Source organism: Macadamia integrifolia, chromosome 6, assembly GCF_013358625.1.
Source record: "Macadamia integrifolia cultivar HAES 741 chromosome 6, SCU_Mint_v3, whole genome shotgun sequence".
Taxonomy (NCBI): Eukaryota; Viridiplantae; Streptophyta; class Magnoliopsida; order Proteales; family Proteaceae; genus Macadamia; species Macadamia integrifolia.
Genome location: NC_056562.1, coordinates 37,449,613 through 37,468,864, shown reverse-complemented (window position 1 = coordinate 37,468,864; position 19,252 = coordinate 37,449,613). Strand labels below are relative to the sequence as shown.

At 37.2% G+C, this 19,252-nt stretch overlaps 1 protein-coding gene across 1 annotated transcript in view; it reads right to left on the bottom strand.

Annotated features, from left to right (window-relative positions):
- Positions 1-5,255: 5,255 nt before the first annotated feature.
- LOC122081959 (apyrase 2-like) overlaps positions 5,256-19,252 on the bottom strand; it is a 25,532-nt gene continuing 11,535 nt past the window's right edge. Inside the window, exons 5-9 of the mRNA XM_042649399.1 lie at positions 7,395-7,600; positions 6,805-6,896; positions 6,064-6,281; positions 5,757-5,946; positions 5,256-5,642 (exon numbers count right to left, since the gene is read on the bottom strand). Of these exons, the coding sequence (XP_042505333.1) occupies positions 5,527-5,642; positions 5,757-5,946; positions 6,064-6,281; positions 6,805-6,896; positions 7,395-7,600 (822 nt within the window). The 3' untranslated portion in view covers positions 5,256-5,526. The remainder of the gene's footprint in view (positions 5,643-5,756; positions 5,947-6,063; positions 6,282-6,804; positions 6,897-7,394; positions 7,601-19,252) is intronic.

Below are 19,252 nucleotides of genomic sequence, written 5' to 3'. Positions count from 1 at the left end.
AGATGTTTTAAGGGCGCTTGTTTTAAGGGCAAACAAGTCGCCCTTAAAACAAGCAACCAAAGTTTGCAAAGAAATCACATAAATCGGTTTCAAGACAAAATAACTTACTTGATTTAATTCACAATGACTTATGTGATTTTAAAACATATGAATCTAGATGTGGAAATAATTATGTTATTACTTCCATTGATGATTATTCTATGTTTGCCATGATTTATCTTCTTAAAACTAAGAATGAAGTTGAAAATATTTTTATGTCATTTAAAGGAGAAGTAGAAAATTAATTAGGAAGAAAGATATAACGCCTTAAAACTGATAGAGACAAGAATGTTAGATTACTAGTTTGTCTAAATTTTGTGAAATCAATGAGATATTATACATGAAATCACAGCTCCATACCAACCCAAGTCCATGGAGTGGCTGAAAGAAAAAACCAAATATTAAATTATGAGCTATAAGATAATAAATTCGGGATTACCATTTTATTTGTTTGGGGGGGGGGGGGGGGAAGCTATGTTATCCGCTTGTTATATCTTGAATAAGATACCCAACAAAAAGACTGGGTTTCTACCTTATAAATTTTGGTTTAAAAGAAAATCATTAAAATATATAAGGGTATAAGGTTGTTTGGCTAAGATAACAATACCTGAACCTAAGAAAAAAAAATTAGGGCCCAAAGCATGTGATTATGTATTTATTGGTTATATAGTACATAGTTCAGCATATAGGTTTTTTGCCATTAAAATTGTAGATGATGTGTATGAGGAAAACACTACAATAGAATTCCGAGATGCTAAATTTTTTGAAAATATATTTCCTTGTAAATTGAATACAACTATTAATAAGGATGATAGTAATAACTCTGGTATAGGACAAGAAGTGTTAATAAACAATGACTCACCAGCTTCAATTGACAAAAGTCAATTTGAAAGAGGTAAAAGGCAAAAAAAAAAAAAAAAATCAACCTATTCAGGAGATGAATGGCTTACCTACTTATTAGATAAGGATCTTCCAACCTATAAAGAGGTTATAACCTCCACTGATGCTGCTTTCTGGAAAGAATCAATTAAAAGTCAGTTAAATTTCATCTTATCTAACCATACTTGGGAATTGATTGACTTACTACAAGGGTCTAAAATTTTAAATAAAAAGTGGATTTCTTAAAGAATTTGAAACCAGATGGATCATTAGACAAGTCTAAAGTAAGAGTTGATTAAAGGCTTTAGACAAAAGCAAAACATTGATTATTTTAACACCTTTACTCCAATAGCAATAATTACTACTATACAAGTTATGATGGTTGTAACATCAATATATAAATTAGTAATACATCAAATGGATGTCAAAACTAAATTCTTAAATGGGGACTTAGATGAGAAAATATATAAAACACCCAGAAGGTTGTATTGTACTGGGACTAGAATATAAGGTATATAAATTTGTGAAATCTTTGTATGGGTTAAAATAAGCATCTAAGCAGTGGCATGAGAAACTGATACAGTTTTGTCATCAAACAAATTTCTCATAAATGATGCAGAAAGATGCTTTTATAGTAAACTCAACAAGATAAAGGTGTATTTATTGTTCTTTGTATAGATGGTATGCTCAAAATACGAATAAGTTTAGACATAGTAAAACAAACTAAAACGCTCCTAATGTTTAACTTTGATACATAAAATATGAGAGAAGTTAATGTGATTCTTAAAATTAAGATAAACAAGAGAGAGAATAAGATCATCTTATCTTAGGCTCACTATGTTGAAGCACTGCTTAAAAAATATGGATATTTTGACTGTCAAAGTCTTAAAATACCTTTAGACATTGATTTTCATTTAAAGAAACATTTAGGGAACCTACTTTTCAAAAGAGATATTTTCAAATTATTGATTCAGTTTCATATTTAATGAACTCAACCACGCCTGACATTGCTTTGACATTTGAAAAGCTGAGCCAACACACTCATAACCCTAGCAAAGAGCACTGGCATGCATTAAATAGATTACTAAGATACTTAAAGGGCACTATAGGCTATGGATTGCATTATAGTGGAAACCTAAGTGTCCTAGAAGGCTATTGTGATGCCAATTGGATTTAAAACACAAACAAATCATTGGCAAGTAGTGGGTATGTTTCACTCTAGGGGTGCAGCTCTTTCATGGAAAGCAGATAAACAATCCAATGGAATAAGATCTACTTTGGAAGTAGATTTCATAACCTTAGAAAATGCTGGAATGGAAGTCGAATGGCTTAAAAATCTTATGGCGAATATACCATTATAGCCAAAGCCTGTGGCATCAATATCATTGCATTGTGACAATCAGATAGCTATTCCTAAAACAAAAAATAAAGTATACAATGAAAAGAAAACATAATCTTGTTAGGCAATACATAAGTGAAGGTACAACCGCTATCAACTTTGTGAAGTCAGAAAGCAATCTAGTGAATATATTTGCAAAGCCCTTGCCTACAATGACTATATATATATATATATATATATATAAAAAGGAATTAAGGCATGTGACATGAGTCATACAATAGACACCCAACCTATGTGAAGAGGATTTTCCTAAATTAGGTTCAAATAGTAAAAATGAAGTCACTGGATGACTTGCTTTGTACTGCTATCAAATCGTTCATTCTGATTAAATTATAAAGTAATATCACAAAAAAAAAAAAAAAAAAAAAAAAAAAAGAGGATGAGTTAAACTCTTAATTAGCCATAACTCACAATGTGAGGGTGTATAAACTATGGTGCACACTTTGGACTGACCTTAGTGGATATAAAGGGTGAGTTCGCTTACCGATGAGAATTCTATAGGTCAACTTTTTAGACATCCATATAACCAGGATAAGAGACGAGGCTATTTTAAAAAAAAAAAAATGTCCAATTAAATAAAGGGATCAAAGTTGAGGTCAACCGGCAAGATATGGCTGGTGAGCTAGTTGACTACGACGATGAGGAAATGTTCAAAAAGTCACTTCACTCATACTCTGTAGCGTAGTTCATTAGACCTAGTATAGGTTCAAATCCTAAAACACTTGTAACGATGTGTTCTACTATGTCTAATACGCTTACTAAGTTCCTACATGTTTTTTATTGAAATTTCGAAACTTGTGCGGGATTGTTGTTTTTATATATAAGTACTTACTTTATATTATAAAACAAAGTTTCAAAATTATAACATACCCCTTGTTTAAGTTTTATTTTATTTTTTTTTGCTTTTACTTTAACTTTCGAGCTTTGAGCTTAAAAGGTTTTGGAGAAAAATTTTGAATGAAAATTTCAAAAACTTATAAACAAAAGCCAAAATCTTGTGTTAAAGGTCAATGTGTTTAATCTCACATTGGTTAGGAGTGGAAATGTAAACATATATATAAACTTGTTACTCAAGGGTTCGAGCCCTTTGGAGAGAAACTCTCTTACTTCTTATGTGTGTAGTTTCCTGAGATCTTTTGAATCATGCGCGTTGAGCCAAGCTGAGCCGGGTACAGATGCAGGTGTGGGTGCACGTGTGCGTGCAGGTCAAGAGATTCTTTTCTTTTTGCACGATTTAAATTTTAAGTTCAAATGCATATAGGTGTTTATACATACATACCCACCCATATGTACAGGGAGGTGTCCATATATAGATAGGTATGTACGTGGACAGGTGCCATTGTACGTGTAAGGGGTAGGACCCATACCTTTACATACATACATCTATATATACTATACTCTATCATGGACATAATACATCTCTCTCTCTCTCTCTGTTTTGACCATTGCATATGAACAGTATTACAAAACCATACTTAGTGGGTCTAGCCTCTCTCCCAAAGGATTAGAGTTTGTGTACAATCAAACAGATATCAGAGGTATTGTTTTATTTTGGAGGTAAAACGCAAGAATTCCCCATTGTACTACTGTGAGGGCGTTTCAGACCTTAAGGAGAGTATCTTCTTCTGATACAACTCAACTTGTTTTGGTTCGTTGGCTTCAACATCCTTGCCAGTCTGCTTCAACTATTCGTCTTCTGTGATCCAGGAATATTTTTCATCCGAACAGTCATCTTATTCTTCATTATCGGGTACACTTTTCTAACAAAAAGCAGAGGAATACGACATAGGAGAGGATGGAGGCGATGGTGAAGACGGGAGTAGGGGAAGAAGATGGTTGTCTGTTTTGTGGAGGGCAAAGCCCCTGTTTTCATATTTTAGAAGGAACAGAGAAGTGTATACATCTCAAATTGATGGTTCTGATTGATAGCTCCTCGTCTCTTCTCTTCAATGAGGCACGCTGCCATTGTTGTTGTTTGAGGAAAAGAAGGGGAAGAGTGGAGGGATGCGACATAGGTCGTCCTATTCCATCACGTCGAGGTTCTGAGATTCTCTCCGTAATGGTTTGCCTACAAGAGAGAGCTCCGCCAAATTCCGATCAAGTTATTTAGAAGCAATTTGCTCGAGCTACGAATTTGTGAAAAATTTAACTTCGCTAGGGACTTCTGGTCTAGGCAGTGGATTTGACTCGTCAAAAAATGAAAATTGCGAGACTAGCACTGAGGGTCGGTATCAGTACCTGAAGCTGCTTTCCCAAAATACCAGAATCCATGGGAATAAGACATTTTGGCTTCCGTTAAGCTACTCATTTTTTGTGGCTTCGATTCAACTCAAGCTTTCATCGAAGCCAGGTCAGTCTATTGGAGCCCAAAGTGAAATTACCATTCCACAAGCGAAATTACCTATTTTATTACCTAATTTTGAATTGCTCTTTGTTGTAACCACCAAAGCGACAAACAGAGTTACCATTTTCATACCATTTTCGTAATTATGTCCACTATTATTGATCCAATAATTTTATATTAGAGGTAATGGCATGTTTGTAATTGTATAATTGAAGATGACATTTTAATAAATACAGGTAAGTATTGGAAGTGATTCCATTGAAGTGCATGCCAAACGTCATTTTGTTTCTACTATATGAACAGAATCATAAAATTATAGATCAAAGTACTTCTTGATAGCAAAATTGTTACCAGACGCATTCCCACATGGCTACATCGCCTAAAAGAGGTTACGAACAATGAACAATTTTAATCCAACCCCCACCCCACCCCAAAAAAAAGAAAAAAAAAAGAGAAATACTAGAAATTGAGGCCTAAACTTCCTTTTATTTTTTTTTTCTTTTTTTTTCTTTCCTGGGAAAAAGGTCTAAGCTTACAGAGGTAAGCTTAGAAGTCACATATGGATTTCAAAACATCGGCCAGTGCTCCATTGTGTCATAAATGAAACAATCGCTCTCAATTTTCTTTAGAAAGTAACAAATTTATAATACAAATCGAAAATGAGTAAACATATTTTTCTCTGCTTCTCAAAATTTGATCCCCCCCCCAAAAAATTCAGTTCTCTATCTGATGCAACTCTAACCCGATCCTGTGATGAATCTAATGACATCTAATCTGCGGCATCTGAGAATTATAGAAACATTGATTGTTGTGCTCAAGAACTGCCGATGCAAAATGAAACCAGTTCCCCCAGAACTTGTTCCAGTCATGTTGATGAGGATGCAACTTCAATGGCACTACCAAGTGGCCATGCTGCTTCAACCAGTGCGTTCCCATACTTTACTTTCTTCACCAATGTGATCTCTTGCCACGGATCTAGGGCTGTCCAATAAACAAGCAGCAATATGAAAAGATAAGAATTCCCCAATGATTTTTTAACCAAAGGATATTCAGTCTGCAAGAATATTAAGCACCTCAGTTGTAAATATCACATACCAAACCCATCTACAAGCAACGTGAACTGATAGACAAGGTCCATGCATAGGTAAGGTAGATTCTCCTCTTCAACGTGTGGATATGTGGATTTTGCATCCTCAAGACTGGTTTCACAAGCACGTTTAGCTGCATCCTTAAAGTCCACAGGTCGAACTTTTGCAACCGGAAGGTTGGGGTCTACAAAACCAGCCTGTTATGGGCAGATCAATTCAGAATCAACATTATTGAAAGATGGAAAACCACTGTATCAATTCTATAGTCAAGACTAAAAGAGACGTTCGCAGCATCTATTTCAAGAATGACGAACCTCAGAAGCCCTGTCAAAGAAAAATGAAGCTACAAAAAGATTTTTCTGTCCATCCCCACCACCACCATTCCATACGCCACCAAATGTGCACTTCATGTGTGTACATGTTGATTCATTAGCTTTGAGAGCCTTGATGGCAGCCTCTCTGCAATTGCCAAGGTTGGAACCTGATGGAGATGTGAATGCTTCATATGCAGTACCCCCGTATTTGTACAATCCTTGGGGAAGAAGAAAAGGGAAAACGAAGAAAAGTGAATTACCTTTCAGAAAAAAGTTCATAAAATGTACCACTTAGAACACAATGAAAGTCTGAAGGAAGCTACCACAAGTTGGAAGAAGAAAATAAGAATACCAAGTCAATACCACTAGCTTCGGTTACTGTGGCCAAATAGAACAATGTCTTAGCAGAGCAAAGATATTGCCAAGTTAATACCTTCTTATACTAGATGATTTTGCGACATACAATTACATGCTTGCAAGTCACAGCAATAAAACTGTTCTGGTAAGGCAGTGCATCTATCTGCTGTTGAATGGGCAATGCCTTGATATTCAGTTAAGCACAAAAGGATATGGATCTTAATTCACAAGCCTGTGATGCAGTAAAAAAAAATCAAGGACTCTCATCACAGAGTCTGAATGACCATATATATGTATATATATATATATCTTAAGGGCTTGAAAAACAAAAAAATTATAGATCATAAAAAATGTAATTGATTGAAAGTTAGATATTCTATATACCATGATATCCGTTCAAGATGCATGGATTTCCAGAGCCTTCCACAGCCTTCAGAATCTCAGCCCGAGCTGCTAATAAACCATAATGCAAGTAACTACAAGACCAAATGCAGGCACCAGGTTAATTCATCATGTGGATTGGCACAATATTTACAGGGGATCAGAGCATAAAAATTGGAAAAATAAAATAAAATCCTTCTCGCCTGTCATGGACATTATTTGGCATGATTAAAGCAATTCTTCCGTTTCCTAAATGACAGAAATACATAATGCCCTCAAAACATTAACGGTAAAAGTTGATCGGTCACCATGTAGACAGATGCAACATCTACAGGGTACCAGTGCAACAACAAAAATGAGGTTTCCTTCCCCATTGTAGACAATAGGAGCATGCTTAAAGAATTTTTTTCTCATTCCTCCATGGCAGAATTTCATGATAATTAAAATATTTATGAACACATGAGTAAAAGTGGATGGCACACCATATAGACTCAGCAATCATCGGTCATCAGTTCTATATTTCATAAACATCAACTCATAAAGTAGATCTACCAAAAAAAAAAAAACTCATAAAATAGGAAATTAGAAAAAACCTGTGGACGTAAAGATAATATTTGGTTCCCTTGAGAAAAAGCTCTTTAACATATGTGCCCTCTCCCTTCAATATCTGTGGAGCCTTTGCAGCATCCTTTTGTGAGATTGCATATGCCATTTGGACAGACCCACCTCCAAGATCAACTACTCCAACTGTATTTGAGTATTTCTTTCCCAAATTCCCCAAAAGATAGTTTATCGTAACCTGTATGACAAGAAGGAATATCAACCAGAAGCCATAACTAAGGATGATTCATGGATTAGAAAAGTTCTAAAAGAGTGCACATGAGAGTTGAGAACTCATGCTTTTCCATTTAATATGTTTGCAATAAGTTTTGGAGTAAGCCTGTAACATGGAGTTAATCCACCAGCTGATATCTGACATTAGAAAAAAAAAAAAAAAAAAGGGGCCTGATGAAAGCCTTTTGATATATCATAAGTCTAAGGGGCCTCACAGTAATTATACCCTTCCTCGCAAAACAAGTTTCTATAACTGTGTCATTAGGGTTGGGTTATGTACAGTCATCCACTTTATCATTTAAGTCATAGCAGGCCTATTTATACTGCCCACAAACCGAGTTACATGGGCCATACAAATTTTAATATTAATTATCCTCAAGTCTTTAGTCTTTAGTCTTTAGTCTGCTTAATAGTTAGGTTGAATTAAAAATAGAAATCAGCAAAAGAGTCCTAGTTTCAATCCTGTTAGAACTCCTCCGTTGAGTTTTCCTACTCCTACTAGGACTATGGGCATCTTAAATTTAGGCAGTCGATACGGTGACCGATACCGATACTTTAATCCTTAATCTTTAGCATATCTTAGCGTATCTCCAAAACGAGATACCCTCCGATATGTATCTTAAATTTAGATAACCGATACTTTAATCCTTGACTATGGGTTTGAGTTTTCTTAGTCCTATTAGGACTACGAGTTTTCTTAGCCCTATTAGGACTATGGGTTTTCCTAGTCCTATTAGGACTGAATACAGTTAGAAGTTAGCAATTAGTATTAGTTTCCTATTTTGTTCTTTCCTATTCCTAGTAAGATTTATAATTGCTATCTTTCCTATTCCTAGCAAGACTTGTAATAATTGTTCTATTTAATGAATGAAGGAGGGAAACCCCAATCTAATCGATTGGGACTCCCTTTGCTTCACAATCGTAGATCTCTCTTTCTGTCTCTTTTTCTTCTCTTCTCTTTACACCCATAATCCTAATAGGACTGAGAAAACCCAAACTCATAGTCTTAAAAGGATTAGGAAAACTCAAGGGAGGAGTCCGCGACTAGGTAGGGTTGAGCCCAATACCTTGTGATGAAGTACCAGTGTAGGGAAAAGTTTGATCTTGACTGGTTGTTTGGACACAAGATCAATAGTGAAGGTTTGGCCATTAGCAATGAGAAACTGCTATTTACAAGATTTCCATTAGTGAGAAGGGAGGATATGTGGGGCCATGATAGTAAGGACTGCTCCTGTATCGAAATAAGCAATAACCTTCACAGGCCGATCCCAACTAGTTGGTTGAACATAGACTGGGGCCAAGGCCAAAGTGTAACTAGGAGTGGTAGGGGATTGTAGTGAGATGGGAGGTGGAAGAGTCTCCAACTGGTATATGGGCTCAATCTCTTCCGGTTCGGTTGTATCTTCGGATGAAACCTCTTCTTTAGGGAAATCAATAACAAAGAGAGAGTCAGGGGATTCGTCATCATCAAGGCTAAAGAGGGATTCAATATCAGCATCTTAAAAAATTTCCTGGTCTTCCGGAAGGTGGAGAGAAAACTGATGAAGCATGTTAACCAATTTAGACTTCTTTTTCTACAAATGCTGTTGGGGGCAGGCTTTAGCAAAATGTCCCTTTTGACCACAAATATAACGATCAAAAGTCTTGTTCCTTCTTCCTCTCTATAGACTTGTAACAAATCCCAAGTAGTTTACTGTCAATAGGTAATGCAGCGGCAAGATCAGATGTGTTTGATGTGATTAATCTCAAAATCAGGGTCTTGGAACTGTATTTGTTAATTGGGAGCATTATAATACCATAGGTCCAAAAGAGAGGATAATTTTTAAAATAGAAGTAGATTAGTTTTGAATTTGTTTGTGGTGCCCAATAGTTGGACGTACAAAGGAGGTAGTACTTTATTTTTTTAACAGGTTTACTTAAACAGAGGTTGGGTGGGTATACTACTGTAGTCTTATATGAAGTGGGGTCTGCTAGACATTCTTATCTCTTTCTATTAACAGATCATTTTTTCAGTCTCATGGGGGCATGGTTTAAAGTATCTCTGATACAATATGATACCCCTCCGATACGTATCTTAAATTTAGTCGACCAATACAACGACCGATACCAATACTTTAATCCTTGATCTTTAGCATATCTTAGCGTATCTCCAATACGATATTATACCCTCCAATACGTATCTTAGATTTAGCCGACCGATACGGCGGCCAATACCGATACTTTAATCCTTGCGCGGGGGAAGATTAGAGAAGGGCTTGTTTGCATCCACTTGGGCCCATTGCCTCAATCTTTTGACTGTATTTTGATGCCGTTGCTTTGTCATGGTTGGACAAGAACAACCCTGATGTAGATAAATCACTTGGGCTTATTTTATTGCAAATAAACCTTGGGTTGTGTTATATATGTGTTGGGCCTTTGATCCCACGGGTTTTCTTTGAAATTGACCGCTTTAATGGGCCTAAAATATGAGTAGAAAGTAGAAAAACGAGATTTAATTCATTAGTTTAGTTAGTTGCTATTTAATTCAATAAAGACCCATTAGGCCATTGGTCGGTTGTAAAGTCCTATATGGACTATTAGTTAGTTAGTCCTACTCCATGTTGGAGTCATAAAGTCAAGTCCTAGACTCCTAGTCCTATTTTGAATTCCTAGTTGTAGTAGCAGTGTCTAGTCCTATTGGGAAACTAGCTTCTAGTAGTAGTTTGATTGTTATTCGGCCCTCTACAAATATAGGAGCCTATGTATTTATAATTGGAGATTTGAATGAATAAATTATTGAGCGATTAATCTTTAGCTAAAAAAACTATTATTGAGAGGTGAGATGCCTAAACCTTTGAGGGGTGTGATACCCAAAACTTGAGGGGTGAGATACCCATTCCTTTATTCTCTTTCACCCTTCTCAACCCTTCATCGATTCTTCTTTTTCTATTTTTATTTTCTGTTTATTGTTATTAGAAGTTCAGACATATTAAAGCATACAAAATCAGAATCAGCCAGCCAAAGAGTTCGTGTTCTTAAGCCAATCGACCCTCATTACTGCCCAAGTTTGAGATCTGATCTGCAGATCCTTTGGAGGACTGGTTCTATACTCTAAGAAGATCAATCGATCCTCTCTTGAAGGTTATCTGAAGAAGACAAGTTGCTATTCCTACAGAATTCTCCACATTCTCTCTCCTAGGTCTGAAAATCAAGAAAACACATAACTCCATAACCAGCCGTCAGAAGCCCTTCATATTTGGGAGTTTTTGTACCCTCCCTAAGGACTATCTACACCCAAAAGTGCAACTCAATCGAACTCCCATAGACCTGGCCGCGCACCTTTCTCTCTCCAGCTCTATAGAAGGTCTTTCTCTCTTCTATCGGGTCGGGTTTTGGAGTAGTTTTACTCCTATATGGATATTGTATCCTTGGGGGTTTATTTGATAGTCTTATTTCTTTGTTTCCTGCTCCTATTTGTATTGTTTGGGGTTATAAACTGCTGGGATAGTTTCTTGTAATCTACTCCTGCATTAAACCCACTTCAAAGACTCAAGCTGAGATGCAACCAGACCAACCTGGGTTTTTGGTCAAAAGGTTTTTTTTTTTTTTTTTTTTTTTTTTTGAAGCGTTGATAGACCAAAGTCTTGCTCGAAAGCATCATTGGATGCAATCTAAGAGTCCTTCATTTTTTGGGCTTCAATCATCTATAGGTTATGATGGGTAGATTATATATGAGTTGTTTGGTAGTTTCCTTATTTATTTCCTAGTTGAGTCATTTCCATATTGAGTTGGATTTCTTTTATATAGATATATATATATATATATATGTAATTGTAAGGACATTGATGTGTTAGTATTGGAATGAAATTGGGTTTTGTTTGGGTAGGCCTACGTGTCCTGATACTGCAGCCCGTTGGCTGCTGGTTCTTTCCTCCCTTTCTCCCATGTACCCTATATATATATATATATATAGGGTACCCTATATATAACCTTTACCTTCCTTCTTGTTCATTTTTCTTTGCTTCCCTTCCCTTCCATTCCCTTCCCCATTTTTCTTCTCCTTTTATTTTCTGTTCCTTTCCTGCCCACTAGCGACAGTTACAGCCACATAAAATGGGTTCGGCCTCCCTCACGCCTCATATGTTCTCCCTCCAATTTTGGGGCTTGAATCGATACCCAAGGCTGAGATATTCACCAAAGAAGAGAGTCCAACAGCTTTTGTATCTTAAGAACCAGGTCCATGACCAGACCTGAACTTGAATCTACTGCCAAAGTGTAGTTGCAGGTCCTGAGACTACTCTGTTCATGAATGTTTAAGCTTGTTGGCACCGAACTCATATAGAGCCTTCAGTTGTGAGTCGAACCCCAAAACCACAAGTCAATTGGGTCTCTCAATATTTTTTTATGTTGTCTCAGCTATAGATTGCATGAGACGTTAGATTTCCAGCTTATCTCAAATTCCTAGTGCAGGCTTTTAGTAAAAAAGGGTGTTTTTATTATTATTATTATTTTTTTTTTTCCTGGTGGTAAGGTTTTCTCTAAACAGTCCTTATGCTATCCTACTTTGCATTAGCAAACACCATATACATGTAAGTATAGTTGTCAAGGTGATGCCTAGGCGTCCAAGTGCCTTGTTCGACTTCGGAGGGCAACTTAGACACCTTGGTCACCTTGTTGGTGTCACCTTGTTTATTGGGCCCTCTCCAATGCCTTGGGCTGCCTAGACGCCGTAACAACTATACATGTAAAAGGGCATATGGCCCTCCAACGGTTTGAAGTAATATATCAGTTCAGCTTTCTGAAGCTTTAGTGTTGTGGATCCAATCAAGGATTTAAGTATCGGTATTGAGTTTCGCATCGAATGGGTGATTTTAAGAGATGTACCATATTGTATAGGAGAGACAAAATATGCTAAAAATACACATGGAAATGATCAAAAAATAAATGAATATGCTTATGATATACATAAAATACAGTTCTAAAGCATTAAACACCTTATTGTGCAACAAAGCCTTATCCAACGAAATGGGGTTGGCTGCATGGATCCTTTCCTAAACACATTTATCGTGCGATATGCAAATATATATATATATATATTTGGGGAGTGTCCCCATCGTCAGTTGTAGAGTTTGGGTGTGTTTGTCTTTTTTAGTTATTTTCATTGTAACTTTGTAATTAGTTGTAACCAGTCTTCGTCTTGTCAAGTGTGTACTCCTGGGAGTCTATTTGGTTTGCTAATATAAATAAAGGTGAATAACATGATAGATCATAAGCTTCTTTTCTCTGTTACCAAGGATGTCAAGACCTTAGGCCTGACTAATCCCCGGATGCACGTGTACGACCCACACATGAGTCGGGCTAGTGCCGCTCCTATGAGAACCATATAAACAGTGGGGTTGGCCACAAGGAGGCAAGGGGGTTCGCCAGACGCATGTCGACTTAGCACCCTTGGGGTTTAGCAATTGCTCTTTCCTTCTCCCAATGTTCTCTCTCCTCTCCTCTCTCTTCTACTTTGCAAGTACTGGTTACAGATCCTGGTTTGTCACATGTTATCAGAGCTATTAAGAAGAAGAAAAAAGAGGCTATAAAGTTTCCTTAAGGATCCCTACTGTTGGGTTTTGAATCATCTTCTAGTGCTATCCACTGTTTCTGGCGGTACTGACAGTCCAAGAATATCTTAGGGCTGAGAAACATACAGGCAAACTGGAGTTTCCCTCCCTCTGATGCGAGCCTCTTTCCTCTGGATACTTCCCCATCTCAACCCCTAAGTATATTATTAATTTTGCTCAGTTTTTGTCGGTACCCAGTCCCTAAGGATTGAGTTCGAACTCCCTCATCCTTGATGCTTCCTTCTTGGGATTCGAGGGTTTACTTATTTACCATAAGGGGACCCAGCTCTGATTCAAAAGCCAGTGTAGACTGTGAAGAGAAAAGCAATGTGCAGAATTGGTTCTCTCTTGTTCCACCGGAATTGTTTTCAGAGCTTATATACTCTTATTGTCAAATAGTTAGACCTGCTGTTGGTTAATTTCAAGAGGTTCAGATGCTGGGAATATATTTTTGAAATCTTAACCTAGTAGGAGATGAACCAAGAGGGTAATAGCTGCTGAAGCTAAGACAGGTTAAGTTATTGCTGGTTTCTGGTTTTACGACAGGGAAGAAGGCAACCCTCCCCTCAATATTCTTAACCTATATTCCCTACTTACCATAAATGCCCCTAATATTTATCTTATTCCAGTCCTTTGCCACATTTGTATCCCTAAAAAGACAGGTTTCATTTTTGTCCCTCTTTTAACATTTATTTTCCTTCATGTCCCTTGTATTGTACTGGTGACTGAGAAAGTGGCAGAAATTAATGATAAGTTGGAATTATGGAGATCTACATTGGAATCAAGAGATATTAAGATAAGTAGAATGAAGACACAATATATGATTGTAACTATAGTCGATTGAGGACTGATAACGAAGTGGTGAAAATTGAGGAGAGAGAGATCCCATAAAGTAACTATTTTAGATAGCTGGAATCAACCATAAACAAGGTGAGATAGATGATGATGTTTCTCACAAAATTAAAGTAGGATGGATGAAGTGGAAATGTGCATCTGGAGTGTTGTGTGATCAACGTATTCCTCTAAAGCTTATATGAAAATTCTACAGGACAATAAGACCAGTTATGATGTAAGTAACGGGATTGGGTAGTCAAGAAGCGTAATATAGATAAGTTGAGTGTGGTAGAGATGAATGTGCAGCAAAACTCGAAGAGAGAGAGAGAGAGAGGAATGACTGAGTTAGAACCATAGTTGTCAAGGCGTCGACTAGGCGTCCAGGCGGTTTTCTTGGGGCCTAGGAGACAATCGCCTTGTTGCACTGCATGTTGCCTTGTGTTTTGGCACTTATTTGTTATTTCATATACTTAAAATATTATTCATAAATAAACAAATACCCCCTATTTGAATCCAATAAAAATAGTTTAAAAATCAAATTCCAAGGATAAAAAGTCAACCCCCTAGTCCAACAAAAATTGGATTTTGGTTATAGAGGCGATTTTCAACTTTTAAATGCTAGGGTTTTTCTCAATTATGAAAATTTTATAAATTCTATCATGTTAAAACATTGTTAAAAACCAAAAGTCCGATAAAATTATCTTTTGTTTTGATATCCATAAAATTATTTTCACTCAGACGATTTTAATAGCATTCGTGCACTTAAAAATAAGTTTGACCGGAGCATAACTTTATCATTACAACTCAGATTTAAGTAATCTTAGACTTGTTGGAAAGCTGGTTTTATGTTTTAACTAATACAAAAAGTCTCATGTAAAAATAAAATCATTTGACCAGTCAAACTTATTATAGAACAAGAGCATTTCTCTAAATTTTGATTTTTTATAACTTAATATGACTTAATGTTAATTTCTTATGATTTAATATGGCTAAATGTTGATTTTTAATGACTTGATGTTGTTTAATCTTGATTTTTTATGATACAAGATATATATAGTTTACTAAATAATATTAGAAAATACAGAAAATAAAAACAACACTTGGTCACCTTGTTCACCTTAAGGCGGGCGCCTTCTCGCCTAAGCGCTAAGACAACCCTCCATCGCCTTGGTTCGCCTTGGCACCGTGACAACTATAGTTAGAACTGACTTGGGAGATGCCCCGACTCAGGACAAGCTTTGAGAATGCCACTTAAGATGGTTTGGACATGTCCAAAGGAGGCCTTTGGATGCTCCAGTACGGAGGAGTGATCAAATCCATATGGATGGAGCTAAAAGGGCTAGGGGCAGGCCAAAAATGACCATTGTATTAGAGTTTATGTAATAAGGGTACTTTAGGGTCAAGTGTATTTTTACTCTCGTCACTTATTGTACTTTCTTTTTCCCTTTTACCTCCCTAGGAAAGTGTATGTAATTTCACATATCTTGTTAAGTGAAGTAATATATATATATATGGTAGGGAATCTTTTTTCTACACACAACATTTCACCATTCTCTTCTCTCTTCTTCTTCTTCTTCCTTCCCCTCTTCTTCTTCTCCAATCTTTCATTTCCCTGTTCTCTTCCCATCCTTATATTCTAACGTATATTCCTCCCTTCTCTTCTATTTGGAACCCTAGGTTACAAAGGGGTTCCAAGGAAAGGGACTTCTATGTGAAAAAATTAAAGAACCCATGAGATAGGCAGGCAAGGAGACCATGGAGACATCAAGGGAAGTTTTCCTTTGAAGAAAGAGGTATTTGAAGGTTGCAACAAGCAAAACCAGGCCTAGGGAAGCTCACAGCCAGCCCTGGTTTGTTTTCCCTCTTTCTCTCTCATCTGGTCAGCTTTGGAGTTGAAACCAGGCCCATTTGGACTGCCCTAGGGTATATTACCACCCCCCTGGTCTCACTTCAAGCCTCTTCGAGTTGTGGCTGAACAACCCATTTTACCTTGGAAAAATAGTGCTGACAGCCCTGTTTTCTGGCCTTTTTTCTCTGAAATCTGCCCTGTGATGCTTCTGATTGCTATGTGTTTGTAAAGAATGATGCTTGGGACTATTAAGCTCCTATGTTATGATTATATACCTTGAAGAATGTGGTTGGTGTGAATATCTTTGACTTATATCTTGATTTGCTAGCTGGATTTATTTTATTTGTTTTGAGAAGACAAATCTATTGCCCCTTGCTTTGGATCTTCAACTGTGGATGTTTAGGAGTACTCATACATTATATCTGCTCTCACTGAACCCTTGCAAGCTACATCAGGTGGGTCGAGTAGTACCAACCCCAGCCCAATCGTCTTTGATAACCCCAACACTCAGATTTCCCTTATCAAGTTGGATAGCTATTTGGATTGGTCACGATATGTGAAGTTATCCATGAGGAGTCAAGGGAAATTTGGGGTACATTAATGGGACTATCAAGGCTCCCACTGTCTCTAATCCAGAATACCAGAAATGGGACACTGTGAATTCTACTATTATGACTTGGCCCATTTTTCCATGAAACCTAAGATCGGCAGAAGATTTATTCGGAAGGAAACTGCCAAGGATATTTGGGATAATGTCTCCAAGACCTATGGCAGGATGGGTGACTCTGTTAAGGTCTACCAGTTCTTTCAGCAGGCTCTCTCTATGAAGCAGGGGAACAGGACTATCTCTGACTACGACAATACTGTTGTAGGACTCTGGGAGGAGTATGATCATTCTTGAGACCTTCAATTGTCCAATGCTGAAGATGAAGACAAGGTCTACAAATCCCTTGAAAAGGAGCGAGTTTTGATCTTCCTTGGTGGGTTGAACTCAAACTATAAGCAAGTCCAAATACAGATTTTAAGTCGGTCACCCCTTCCATCCCTTGATGAGGTGTATAGTTACCTATTGAGTGAGGAGACCAAAAGAGGTGCTATGGACCCTGCTCCTCCACTTGAGCAATCTGCTCTTTCTTCCACTGCCCACAGAGATTGGCGTGGAAGCGGCCGAGGCCAAGGGTTATTCCATGGAGATGACAATGATTGACCCCGACAGTGTGATCATTATGGGAAACATGGGCACACGAGAGGTGCTAGGTTCTTCATGGCCGTCTTACTATACGTGGTGGATCTACTGGCACACATGGCGGCCGTAGAGTTGCGGCTACAGCCCATGCTACTACGATATAGACTAATCCTGGAGGACCCTCAGGTAGATACCAGTTTCTTTTCTAGGGATGATATTGCAGTGCTCTACTGGTTCATGTCTCAACTTGATAGCCCATCTACCTCACAAGATGATCAGCTTCGCTATGCATGTCACCACATCTACACCTTCCACAACTTCGTCGTGGGTCATTGACTCTGGTACTACTGAGCACATGACTGGTACGTCCCATTATTATGATTCTTTGTTCTAGTAAGGATAAGGTTCTGATGACTGATGGCACCTTCTCCTCTGAATCTGATAAAGGCAGCATTCCCATTACCTCTTCCATTTCACTTAATTCAATTCTTCATGTTCCTAACCTTACCTTGAACCTTTTGTCTGTGAGCACTTTGACTAAATCTTTGAATTGTTGCATCACTTTTTTTCTTTCCCACAGTCTTTCTCAGGATTTAATGGCGAAGAGGATTATTGGCAATGGATGTGAGGAGAGTGGACTCTACCGCCTTGAGCTGCAACTATCTTTTTTTACTACACCACAGTCCTATGCATATGGTCGTAGTGATGGTAGTTCTATAGATTATGTGATGCTTTGGCATCAACGTTTGGGATATCCCTCTTTCGTTGTTATGAGGAAACAGTTACCTCATTTATTTACATCTTTATCTTCTTCTCATGTATTTCATTATCAACCATGTACTTTTGCTAAACATTTTTGTTCATCTTATTCCTATCATGGTAATAGATCTGTTGTTCCCTTTCACATTGTGCATACCGATGTCTAGTGACCTTGTTCTACTACCACCTTATTGGCCATCGGTACTTTCATTTGTTGATGGTTTCTCTTGTTGCACTTAAATCATTCTTATGAAACAAAAGAGTGATGTTTATGATACAGACCAAACCTTTTATAAAATGATCTACACCCAGTTTGAAACTAGGATCAAAGTTATCCGGTCTACTAAAAGGGAGGAGTGCATGTATGGTGGTCTACAGGATTTTTTCACTGACAATGGTATTATCCATCAGCCTGCTTGTCTTGGCACACCCCAACAAAATGGGGTAGTTGAGAGGAAAAAATCACCGTTTAGTAGAAGTTGATAGAAGCCTCCTATTTGCTATGCATGTTCCTAAAACTTTTTAGTCTGAAGTTGTCTTTACTACTGCTTTTCTCATCAATCGCATGCTAATGTAGACTGGGATAGGGACTCTAACCAAGTCTCAACTGTAGGATCTTTCTATCAAAAGAACCACTGTAAGAACTTGAGCAGATTAGTAACACTTTGTGTAGTTGAGAGAAGAAGAAGATGAGTTAAGGAAGAGGACCTCTTGTGCTTCACACCGCTGAGAGTCAATTGGATCAAACACCAATTCCATCAGCCTTGATCAAACACAAGACAAATCTCCATGTAGAAGACAATAGCAACAACCATTAATTTTTTTATCAAAATCATCTAGGCCTTTAGGAGCCTCCTCTTCTTTATTTATAATGTTAATGGAGGAGGGAATTACAAAATAGAAGGTTCCTCAAAAAGGAAACCAAATATTCTCCTAATACAATAGCTACTAAAAACTGAAATTAGAAACTAACTGAAATTAGAAACTAGTTGAAAAAGGAAACTAACTACTGAGGACTTGACTCAATTAATGACTTGACTCAATTAATAACTTGACTCATAAGGAAACAAATATAATTCAAATCAAGCCCAACTAGAAAGGAAACTAATGAAAATGGAAACTAACTAGTAATCCCGTACTCAATCTTAGAGTCCCCTTTTTAGACCCATGAAAGTGGTCTATTACACTCAAAACACATGGGATCAAAAGCCTAACATGTATGGAACCCAACCCTAGGCTTATTCCTAATAAAACAAGCCTATTTTGGTAATTAATCTGCATCAATAAGACTTGCTGCCCTGGAACAGTACATTCAAAGTTCTCTTCTTGCCTAGTTCCTTTAAACTATAGTATTATTATATTATGGCTTCCAATTAGAAAGCTGTTTTTTTTTTTTTTTTT